At 34.3% G+C, this 12496-nt stretch overlaps 1 protein-coding gene across 6 annotated transcripts in view; it reads right to left on the bottom strand.

Moving 5' to 3' along the window:
* Window positions 1–5665: 5665 nt before the first annotated feature.
* The window catches only part of LOC111710531 (uncharacterized), a 27757-nt gene continuing 20926 nt past the window's right edge, over window positions 5666–12496 (bottom strand). For 2 of the 6 annotated variants that reach the window (XM_023484636.1, XM_023484656.1), the window contains 4 exons: window positions 10757–10903; window positions 8327–8416; window positions 6992–7192; window positions 5666–6701 (listed from right to left, as the gene is read on the bottom strand). In XM_023484636.1, the coding sequence (XP_023340404.1) occupies window positions 6498–6701; window positions 6992–7192; window positions 8327–8416; window positions 10757–10903 (642 nt within the window). In that variant the 3' untranslated portion in view covers window positions 5666–6497. The remainder of the gene's footprint in view (window positions 6702–6991; window positions 7193–8326; window positions 8417–10756; window positions 10904–12496) is intronic. The other 4 variants (XR_002767072.1, XR_002767074.1, XR_002767073.1 and 1 more) reach the window with 4 other exon arrangements.

Genomic DNA, 12496 nt, shown 5'->3' with positions numbered 1-12496 from the left:
ATTATATTCAAATACGGGAGGGATTCTCTAAATAGAAAAAAACAGTTTTTTGATTTTTCTCTGCTATATCCAAGAAAGGACGGTTTAAGAAGAAAATCAAAAGTGTGCCTATTGGATACTCAGATTAAGTAATCGGGATTATCCAATGTACACACTTGATTTTCTTCTTACAATCCTCTTTCTGGATATTCCTACTGTATAAAAGTTACGTTTGATAACAATTACAGATACAATGCTATATCGATTGGACTAATATCCGATTGAATTAAAGTCAACTGTTCACAAGCAGGCTTTTAGAGCATTTAAACAAATATAAATTTAATCATGTTAATATGAAATTATTAAAAAAAAACATAATTTAGGACTCTACTGTCATTTTGAACGTTAGTCTTAATAAACATTAATCTAAAACTTACGTTTGTTCAATCGATGTTTAGTTCCATTGATATGACACCATCAACACCAGAAATCAAAATCGGGGTTTCAAAAGTTAAAGATTACATCTTAGCATATGACACGCTGATTGGTTACATTTTTAACTTCTTTCTTGGATATCGAATGCGTAATAACATAAATTATCGGGTTTAGTAAAACCAGGAGTTTAAGCATTAATCTTGATCCACCATTCTAAAGTTTTCAGCTAGCTCATTAGATAATTTAAATACTTTCAAATTGATGTTTCGCTAATCATGCGCAATTATTACAAAATATTATCAACTTACTTTGAAGAAATTATGCAAAATTATGGTAACTTCAATTATGCAAAAAATACGTGATAGTGTGCAGTATAGCGACTCACACCCCTAAATTTTAACTATTTTGCTAAATTAGTATTTTTCGATTGAGATTAGGACAAAGTTATGCCAATTTTTTTAGCAGCCTGTTCTCATTTAGAAAAAATAGTGCTTAAATTCGTGGTGGAAATGCAGGTATTGACGACCCNTCCATCCAAGCAAATCTGGCGACTGCAGAATTGAACTGAGATGATCAGCATAAAAGCTAGGATATAAGTAAGGTAAAGTAAGAATTTGTGTACATATCGTGTACATTATATAGAACTGTCTTGAGCAGACTTTATAGCCTATAAAATGTTTCCATGATTATTAATTCAATTATTATATGTAATTACCCAGCTAACATTCGATCTCCGCTGTTTTTTTTATCTCTGACATGTTGTATGTGCGATAGCAGAGAGGTTCCTATATACCTCCATAGTATATACCCCATGTCCCCTCCATCGCTCGTTTCTCGTTATGTACTATGGCGAAGAAATTACTACACCGCCAAAGTTTATACTCCATATTTCTGCTATATCTCTTCTGTCGTTGGTGCGATGGCAAAGTAATTATGTACCACCATAGTATAAACTCCATATATCTCTGCTGTACATCCTCTGTGAGGGAGGGGGTGCAGAGGCGCCATGATATCCCCGCAAAAATGACCTCCGAGCCTCAGGATTTGCAGAATTACCTCCAGGCCCCGCAAAACTGGTCTCCCAGCCTCAGTGACGTCACCAAGCCTGACCAGTTTTGCGGGGCCTGGAGGTAATTCTGTAAATCCTGAGGCTCGGAGGTCATTTTTGCGGGGATCATGGCGCCTCTGCACCCCCTCCCTCCCTCTGTCGTAGATGCGAGAACGGATAAATTACTACCATAGTATATACTCCTTATCTTCGCTTTATCTCCTCTGTCGTAGGTGCTTGGGTGGAGTAATCACGTACCACCATAGTATATACTTCATATATCTCTGCTGTACATCCTTTGCGAGGGCGGAAAAAATTACCTACCGCCATAGTTTATAATCTATATCTTTGCTGCAGTTCCTTTGTGGTAGGTCCAATTAACTAAATTAACTATTTGATAATTACTCTCAAACTCTTCAACATGAAACACCCATGTGAATCTATCCCTCGTAGCCTGATGTGAATCCAACCAACGAGCCTGTTAATCCCACCTCGTAGCCTGATGTGAATCCAACCAACGAGCCTGTTAATCCCACCTTGGAGCCTGATGTGAATCCAACCAAGGAGCCCATGTGAATCCAACCAAGGAGCCTGTTGTTTTTCCAACCAAGGAGCCTGTTGTGATTCAACCTTGATCAATGATCAACCTCGATGCCTGATGTGAATCCGACCAATTGAGTCTGTTGTGAATACAACCAAGGAGCCTGATTTGAATCCAACCAATTGAGTCTGTTGTAAATCCAACCAAGGAGCCTGATTTGAATCCAACCAATTGAGTCTGTTGTAAATCCAACCAAGGAGCCTGATGTGAATCCAACCAGTTGAGTCTGTTGTGAATCCAACAAAGGAGCCCGTTCTGAATCCAACCCAAAAAGCATGATGTGAATCCAACCAAGGAGCCCGTTGTGAATCAAACCAAGGAGCCTGTTGTGAATCCAACCCAAGAAGCATGATGTGAATCCAACCAAGGAGCCTGTTGTGAATCCAACCCAAGGAGCATGATGTGAATCCAACCAAGGAGCTTGTTGTGAATCCATCCCACAGAGCATGATGTGAATCCAACCAAGGATCCCGTTGTGAATCAAACCAAGGAGCCTAATGTGAACCCAACCAAGGAGCCTGATGTAAATCCAACCAGTAAGTCTGTTGTGAATCCAGCCAAGGAGCCTCTTGTGAATCCAACCCAAGGAGCCATGATGTGAATCCAACAAAGGAGCTTGTTGTGAATCCAACCAATTTATTACTATTCTGAATACTAATGTGTATTCAATTTATGACTATTTTGAATAGCCATTTCAATTTACGAACTTTTCAAACCCATTAAAACAATTGTGATATATTTGAAAAAATTATAGAAAATTTGTGCACACTGTAATTGTAATTCAATACTTATATTGAACCTAGTTAAGCATCCCTTATGAGCCTGTTATATATTTGCTTTCAAATGCAACAATTTTAATCTACTGGGAGGGTTTAAATCTAATCGCTTTGTTTTTATTAAAGAAATTCAGTCGAGGTTTGAAGGGTTTATAGAGGGGGGTAGACAGTAGACATTTTCATCGATGTCTACATGTTAGAAAGCATTTGATTTACTGCATGGTACCGACATCAAAGTGTTGACAAGTGGGAGATCATATCTGCGCTGTAGTATATATACTACATCGTATGTATACGACAGATCCAGATGGGATACATTTAGAATACCGCCAGGACCTACATCGGACATGATGATAGTAGCTCCATCCAAATCTGGCGAAGCCTGTCATGAGGTGGTTTAACCGAAATAGGTTTTTATGCAAAATCAAACCGAACAAGCCAAATCTATTCTATGAATCCTCTATCTGCTCTATCTGTGGAAGATTAATGATTGTAAAATGAATATTCCGCATTTAAAGTTTCATTTATGATACATCCCTCATATCTCTAAATATCCCTTTCATCTCTTAAATATCCCTTTTTCTCTCTCTATATCTCTAAATATCAAGCTGTTCCCCTTTCATCTCTTTGTATATGTTTCCCGCCAAGAAAGCATCCAACATCTGTAGTTGGGTAGACGTGAAATTGGTAAATTATCCAATCCAAGCAATATAAAAATATTGATGGAAACTCTCCAAATCGTTGGAGAACGTACGACGACATTCAAACGATGCTTGTACTTGAAAACATTTGAAGAGGATCAGTTTGGATTTGTGGGTCTAATGCACAACTTTTGTAGGTCGGATGCACAGATTTAGTAGGTTGGATGCACAAGGTTAGGTCGAGACAACTTCTGGGCCGAGCTCTGCGGCTAGGACAGGCTAGGTGGCCGAGCGCTGTGTCCATATTTATTAAACATGATCTACCGAAATTGTGCATCCGACCTACAAAAGTTGTGCATCCGACCTACACTAAAGTTGTGCATCCGACCTATACAAAAGTTGTGCATCCGACCTACTAAAGTTGAACATCCGACCTACCAAAGTTGTGCATCAGACCTACTAAAGTTGTGCATCCGACCAACTCGACATGTGCATCCGACCTACAAATATATTGTGCTGCACCTGAATAGTGAAACCCACTTATAGAAAGCTGTGCAACAGACCTACAGGTCGGATATACTAACTTTGTGTATCCGACCTACAGAACATCGGACCAACATACAGCACCTTGAAGCAGCAGACAAATAACTTGCGAGTAGGTCCAAAGTACCGTAGGGCGGATGTAACGTTGGGCAGATGTAATACAATCGAATTTAACCCTGCAAAGCACAAAGGCTGGAGAGTGGGTTGTCTGAATCTATGAATATACTGGGGGTGGAGGGTGGGGGAGGTATTCCCGGCCAACTCTTGAAACTCAAGGCCAACTAATTTTTTTTATTAAAAACAAATAAGACTGCGATAACAGTAATATTTTGGGAGCTAAGGAGGTTTTAAAAATGGCAACAAAAGGTCGGACAAATTTTAAAAATATTTTTTTGACATATTAATGTGACCCATTTCTAATTTTAGATCTGTATAGCTTGCTTTGCGCCTGAAGTTTAGTTTTAAAAAATCAAGATTAAGATTATTTTAATACAATGAAGACGAATTTGTATTAAGGCTTGGATTCCAATTCAAGCAATTTTTAAATTAGATGTTTAAAACAAAAAGAAGCTCTTAATTAACAACTTCTCTTGTTTAAATGTTAAAGCGTTTCTGCTGTTTTAAAGCTTAGTAGAAATAAAAATCGTATCATTGTTTTGATGTATGCGACGACTGTATTTAATATAGTTATTAGCCCATATAAAGACACATATCAAAGGTCTCCAACATCAGGTTGCGCTGATTATAAATTACGAATTAAATTAAGCCACATATGGTCCAAGATTTATTTTTCTTTGAGTCTGTTCAATTCATAGAAAATATTCTTACAGAAAGATAACAAATTCTCTGAATTGGGAGCGTTAAAACAATTCCCATAAAAAGATTAAAGGGATTTTAATTTGCAAAGTGATATAGTCCGATTACCTACGGTACAATAAACCTTTGTCTGCAGGCATGAATAACTGAGATATCCTTAGTTTTCTTCTTGATGAAAATTGATTACTTTCGTTTGTGTTTATTCCATATAAAAGGGACTTGCGAATGGTTGGGGCGAAAACAATGAAGGAAATAGTAAACAAAAAAAGATTAATCAAAATAAAAAATTTGGGCTGTCAAATGGACATAAGGGAAACGAACTCAGCCAAGGAAACTAAGTATTAGATTTCTAGAAGAAAAAAAAGAGTCAATAAAATTGAAATTTTAATTATAAAAAAATGAATTTTCTGAGGAAAACCCCATATCATGTTGGATAACTAATATCACAAATTACTTTTTACTAATGGGAAAAACTGGCATCAAAATGGATCAAATACCTTAAAAATCTCAAGGAAAGGTCAAGTTCAGTTTTTCCCTTTCTAATACTTTCTTTCACTTTTCGTTTTATTTTTTTATTTATTTTTCATTCTCTTCTTTTATGTTTCAGATAATGTGCACCCCTTTTGAGTAAGGTGGGGGGGGGGGGGGGCAAGTGCCCCTTCCTAGGTACGATCCTGGAAAGAAGGCAATACCACTTGGCAGTCTCTAAATTTAATTTACTTTTTTAGCACTGGTGATTTATTTAATATAACACTGGAATATAATTTTGATTTAAGATTGAGTCTTGTGTAGGATGATAGGATGATATTTAAATGGATACTAAATAAAGATTTTACAATTTCCTGTATTTACACAGTCACTTTTCCAGACCGTTTCTTGATCTTATTTATCTCTATTTATGAAATAGACTCAAGGATATACAGAAAAGGTTCTTGGACAAGAATACTCCAAGAACTTTTATACATGGAAGTTCTTTTACGCGTAAAGATTTAAAATTCTGGTATTTGACACCAATAACAGAGAGAATAGCGACTGTAATACGGTGAAAAGCTCAATTATACAATTACACCATATTGTTTAGTCGAACAAAAATTAATATCTCACAGTTCAGGAAGTCTCCATACTTCATATTTAAGAAAAACATGATTGTCAATTTAAATGTATAGGACTTCTGAGGTTATACATACATAGCCCAGGGGCATACATTTTCCTGAAATCCCGCACTGCTCCAATCTTTCAATTAAAACCATTTCCCCCTAGAGTTCGATGCTCCTAGTTTTATTCGACCAAACTTATTTTCATGGAAAATAAGTCACAAATGAACACACAAAGGTTTCTCCCCCTCTTTAGGGACATTAGACTTTGATAGGCGTATATATCAGTACAATGCTGCCGACATTCTATCGCAGCTTTGCTTTCTTACATGCTTGAAAATGTACACCACATACAAACAAAGATTTAAGCAAATGAGAGAACTGTTGTTTATTTTTGGATTGTAAAAAAAGCTAAAATGCATTAGGAAACTGTCATCATTGTATTGATATATACGCCTATCACTTTCTGGAAACCAGAAAATGTATACCTCTGGGGAAAAAGTTTACTGTATGTAGGATATTACAAAATTGAAGAACGCAATTGGAAGACTAGATAAATAATTCTCATTTCTTGTCTCTTGGTCCTAGTTTAACATTCTTTAAGATTGGACTAATCTCCGGGCTAGGATGCTTCCAGCTGTTCACAACTCCGGCCAGGCTGGTTAGGTTGGTCTTGATCTGCACCAACGCCGCGTCCATAGTTCCGTCAATGTTAAGTAATCTGCTGGATACGTTTCTGTTGTCGTCTTCCAACTGAGATATTTTAACCTGGAAAATGTTTCATTAAAGTAATGTAATTTTAGAAGAAAACGAGCAACATTTTTAACTGAGAAAAGCGTAATACGTTGAAATATAAAGTGTATGAAGAAGAGTATTATTAAAAATCAAACATATAACTCTCTTTAATAAAAATGATAATGTCGTGAAAGTATGAAATAAAGTTTTAACCAAGTTTCTTTTAGTATATTTTCAAAGAGAAGTTTTGTTTGATGAGAGCTTTAAAAAATATGGATAACATGTTATACATTAAAGTTATAAAGGGTTAAAAAGGATGAAACCTGAACTGAGCTAAGATCCTTGCTCAACCAATCCATCCTGGCTGTTGAGTTCTGAGCAACCAAGGAGAGGGTTGTGTTTACAGTTTCAAACCTATCCTGGAGAAGGTTCACCAGATTTTTGGTCTCTGCCAGACCTTTCTCCAAGTCGGGTAGTTTTGATTTCTCCGAACTCTGTTCTCCGTCCTTGTTTATATCATACAACTGAAAAATTTAATTCTTTTGTTCTGAAGAAATACCATCTATAAGGTGAGTTTTTATGTAGCAAGATTAAGTATGTAACATAATCTACAAAGGGAAGTAAATATAAAATAAAAACGAGTTCCTTTATTCTAAAACTAATTTAATATTAAAGGCATCCGGCGATTAAAGAAATCTGAAATTACAGGCGCTTCTTGCCAAAAAACCTGAAACTAGAAAGAAAAAAATATTTTAAAACTGATACTTCGAACAAAAGTAAAAGTAAAAGAGCCCTTAAACTAGAAAAGAGGGCTGAGTCAGGAAATTATCAAACAATGGAAGACTAAATTTAATGTGACTTAATACACAAACCAATGAAATATATATTAAATTAAATAATATTAGCGTGGGAATCCAGCTTTGCCTGGAGACTAAAACTTCTAGATAAGTCAACCTACTCATCTTAGAACTTAAAAACCAAGCTAAAAACAATTCAGTTGTTCTACAAAGTTCATCAATAAAAAACTAGAGGCAAATCGATCAAGGGGTTGATGAGTTATGATTGGTCATACAAACAAACCGACAACAAAGATTACTACTTTATATATTTAACAATAACAGAACATATTGTTTATGAGAATCAATAAGTTAAAGGGAGTGTTAGTGAAAATGAAAGGGGATATAAAAACAAATTCTGTATTGATCCTTGCTAATTTCTTTAGATCTCATCAGACAGGAGAAATTAATTCGAGAAACGATTGTTTCACGATAAACGATAACGAGCGTTGGACTCAAATAAAATTTGATCTGGAAGAATTTAATTGTCCAGTTTTCCATGTTTTCCATGGAAGAATATAGTTTTCCTTTAGTATTTTTCGAAATAATTTAGGGTTTAAACTCGATATATTTAAAGTTAAGCTCAGCTTTATTTAATATGATTCAATAAACAAACAAATTGAATATATAATAAAATATATAAATTGATAATGACTTAAAGGGTGTATTCTTGAAAAATGAAAGGGTATTGATCAATGCTATTTCTTTTATTATTTATTTTTTAGCAAATTGAGAAATTAATTTACGTACACAATTTAAGAAACGCTATTTAAAAATTAAAATGATTGAATTCCGGAAAAAAACTTTAATTAAAGAACTGACCTTAAGATTATTTATTGTAGAATCCAACTTGATCACATCTGCGCTATTTTTTATATTCTCTTTTTTCAACTTTTCCACAGTCTGCTGTACCTGTACAATAAATATATGTATTTCTGATGTACTTGTACATAAAATATATGTATTTTTGCTGTTGTACTTGGCAAGAAAAATATATTTCTGCTATACCTTTATAAGAAGCATGTTTTTCTACTGTACATTTGCAAGGGGCATGTATTGCTGCTGTACCTTTTCAAGATATTTGTATTTCTGCTGTACCTTTACACGAAATTTGTATTTATGCTGTACCTTTACAAGAAATATGTATTTCTGCTGTACCTTTACACGAAATTTGTATTTATGCTGTATATTTGCAAGAAATTTGTATTTCTGCTGTATTTTTGCAAGAAATATGTATTTCTGCTGCATATTGGCAAGAAATATGTATTTCTGCTGTATATTTGCAAGAAACATGTGTTTCAGCTGTATATTTGCAAGAAAGATGAATTTCTGCTGAATGTTTACAAGAAACATGTATTTCTGCTGTACCTTTACAAGAAATATATATTTCAGCTTTACCTTTACAATAAATATGTATTTCTGCTGTACCTTTACGAGAAATATGTATTTCAGCTGTACCTTTACAAGAAATATGTATTTCTGCTGTACCTTTACAAGAAATATGTATTTATGCTGTATCTTTACAAGAAATATGTATTTCAGCTGTACCTTTACAAGAAACATGTATTTCTGCTGTACCTTTAAAAGAAATATGTATTTCTGCTGTACCTTTACAAGAAATATGTATTTCTGCTGTATCTATACAAGAAACATGTATTTCTGCTGTACCTTTACAAGAACTATGTTTTTCTGCTTTACCTTTAAAAGAAAATAGAAATATGTATTTCTGCAGTATATTTGCAAGAAATATGGATTTCTGTTTTACATTTACAAGAAACATGTATTTAATTTCTGATTTAATCTTGTTTTGTCAGATTATAAACAAAATCAGATTAAGTTTTGTTTAAAGTTTTTCCTTCAATTCAAATAAAAAAGTTTGTATTGTGTAAAATGTAGGACTGAGAGTTGAGAGGTAGATCTTATTTAGTTTTTATATAAACACAGAAGGTGTAGAGAAGTGGGAGGGGGTGAGGAGAGGGTAAATAATTGCATAATTGCTGAGATATTTTATTGTCAGTCTACAGAGAAACCGGCTCACAGTAGGNCAAAACGTGTTTTGCGGTATGCGCGCACCTCAATTGGTGATCAGACAAAAAAGGGTAACATTAAATCGTTTATTTCTTAGAAATAAGACTATATTGACTTCTGTTAATAGCCCTATGGTGTAGAATATTCTTAATGATTTTTAACTGCCCCTTAGCTTCCGAAATAAATCTATAAATATGCTACATGAAGCGCTAGCAATAAAATTACTTTTTTGAACCTCCTCAATTAGCAATGAATGAAGTTTTGTTGTAGATGTTAAACTCGAGTAGGCGAATACAAAAATCTGAACATTGTAAATGTTTTTTGAAAATATCTTTTAAATGGAGAATGATATTACTTTGGGCGGAGTGAGGTAATTTTAGTAAACAGACAGCCCGACATTTTAGTATCTTAACTCCAATCATGAAGCGCAGTCATTAAATCAGCGAATTGAATCTATGATTCGGCTAAAATAAACTATGCCTTGTTTCTCAGTTCTTGTTGACCAAACCAATCTGAAAACAAATTGAAAATTTAGTCTATGTCAATACATGCCATAAAACCCCGATAGATGTCGAAAATTGTGTTAAAAAAGCATTAAATTAAAATCTCAGAAAACAAGATTTTACGGTGATTACAAATTGAGGTGGTGGAGATTACCAATTGAGGAGCGCGCATGCCGCAAAACACGTTTGGATGGCGGAAATTTATACTAATTGTGGACTTCTGCACTCCCCCCCCCCCTCTGCTCTGAGCCGGTTTCTCTATAGACTGTTGACACTAAAATATCTCCTGAGAGTCTAGACAAAAAAATTAAAAAAAATCCTAGAAATTTTGTCGGAAGGGGGAAATTCAAATTTGTTTTTAAAAATGTGAAGAATAAATTTTAACAAAATTTACAAGTTACACTCAAAATTTGTAACTGAACAGTAATCAACGACAATTTCTGCGATTTCAGATTTAACACCGACCTTGAATAGTTTTAATAGCGAGATATACACAATACAGAGGCAGCCAGTAAACAGTGTACTGATTGCCGCCTTCGTTTTCTTCCTTTCTTTTAATGTTTAAATTTTAATGTGGAATTTTTAACTTTTAATATATTTAGGGCATATTTCTTCGAAAAAATTTATTAGTTAAAAATACAATATCCTTAGAGACTTTTAATAATTAAAAATAAAAAGAATACTGATTTTTAAAGTCCAAATCAAGTTTCCCATGACTAACCTCTGTTAGTTTCCCTCCAAGGTCAGCCAGGCCCTGAAGAACATCCTCGCCCTGAGGTTTACTGGAGATCTTAACGAGCGAAGTTTCTAGTCCGGTCAATCTAGTTTCCAGCTCAGATAGACGCTTGTATACTCCAGTCTGATTATTCTAAACATAAAAGAATATAAACAAGAAAATAGATCTAGAGATATCCTCGAAATATCTAGAGATATCCTTGAAATATCTAGAGATATCCTCGAAATATCTAGAGATATCCTCGAAATATCTAGAGATATCCTCTAAATATCTAGAGATATCCTCGAAATATCTTGAGATATCCTCGAAATATCTAGAGATATCCTTGAAATATCTTGAGATATCCTCGAAATGGAACCCCTAACCTCCATCAAGGTTTTAGTATTGAAAAGGCAGGAAAGGGGAACTTATGAACTTAATATCTAATTTGTGTCTTAAACCTCTTTCAAAAAACATGTTCTTAGCTCTGGCAAGCCAATAACGTTAAAAAATTAAGATAAAATATCAAATTCTTTAAAGGAAATACCAACGAAAGTTTTTAAGACGACAAATTTCGGCCTTTTTTTACAACGTTTCTTTTATGAAAATCCACAAACTTCGTTTACATATCCCATGCGAATAAAAAAAATTTCTCATCTCATTCTCATGTAATATTCTCGTGTAATATTCTCGTGTAATATTATATTCTCGTGTAATATTCTCGTGAAATATTCTCGTGTAATAATCTCGGAAAAGTGATAAAATATTTATTGCTTCTAACCTAACCAGAAACCCTATGTAATATGTATTGAGCCAGAGGTCGGAACTTTATTTATTGTTTTTGTTAATCCTTTCAGCAAGAACTTAATCAATACTAATCCGAACAATCACAACTCAGAAGCTAAAAAATCTGCTATCGGACAAATCACGAATTTGCCAATTTTATTTTGGAATAAGCATTTAATCGCATACATTTTAAAGTTTTTGCAATAAATACTAAGTTTAGGAACCGAATTTTACGAATTGTAGAGGTCGCTGAACTAACTACAGCGGGTTCAAATCCTGAATCACCTATTCAAATCCTAACAAATCTTTTATGTTGAATAGGTGATTCAAGATTTTATCTGGCGGTAGGTAGTTCAGCGACCTCTCAATATTCATTAAATTCGGTCCTGCAGGCAATGCAGATTAGTACTATTATTGAAAAAAGTTTGAACATCTGACGGTCAGGGTGTCCCAGATATTATTTGATCGTGCAGATGGAATGGGAGATTTCAAAAGGTTCAATCATGTCATAAAATGTTACAAAGTTAGTTTTTAAATCTATTTTATGTGCGTATTTTAAATTCATTTTATGTGCGTATTTTAAATTTATGTGCGTATTTTCTGCGCACTGCGTATCTCTAGCTGTATGTTTCTCAAAAACATCAACAGCTAAACAGCATACGTCACATTTAAAATGTTATTAGAGCTCTCATATTAGACCATAGGAAGAATTTGATCTTTTTTTAATGCATAGAATACATTTTCTTATATAAATCTATCATCTGCATGCATCCTATGCAGCCGTATATAAACTTGTATTTATTTTCTTATCTGAGTCTATGCTATAGCATGCATCCTATGCAGCCGTATATAAACGTGTATATATTTTCGATTCACCGACAAAGGGTCAAACGACCCAGGGTCAAACGACAAAGGGTCAAACGACACAGGGTCAAACGACACAGGGTCAAACGACACTGG

The sequence above is a fragment of the Eurytemora carolleeae genome, unplaced genomic scaffold (assembly GCF_000591075.1).
Source record: "Eurytemora carolleeae unplaced genomic scaffold, Eaff_2.0 scaffold170, whole genome shotgun sequence".
Lineage (NCBI taxonomy): Eukaryota > Metazoa > Arthropoda > Copepoda > Calanoida > Temoridae > Eurytemora > Eurytemora carolleeae.
This window is presented reverse-complemented; position numbering and strand designations above follow the sequence as displayed.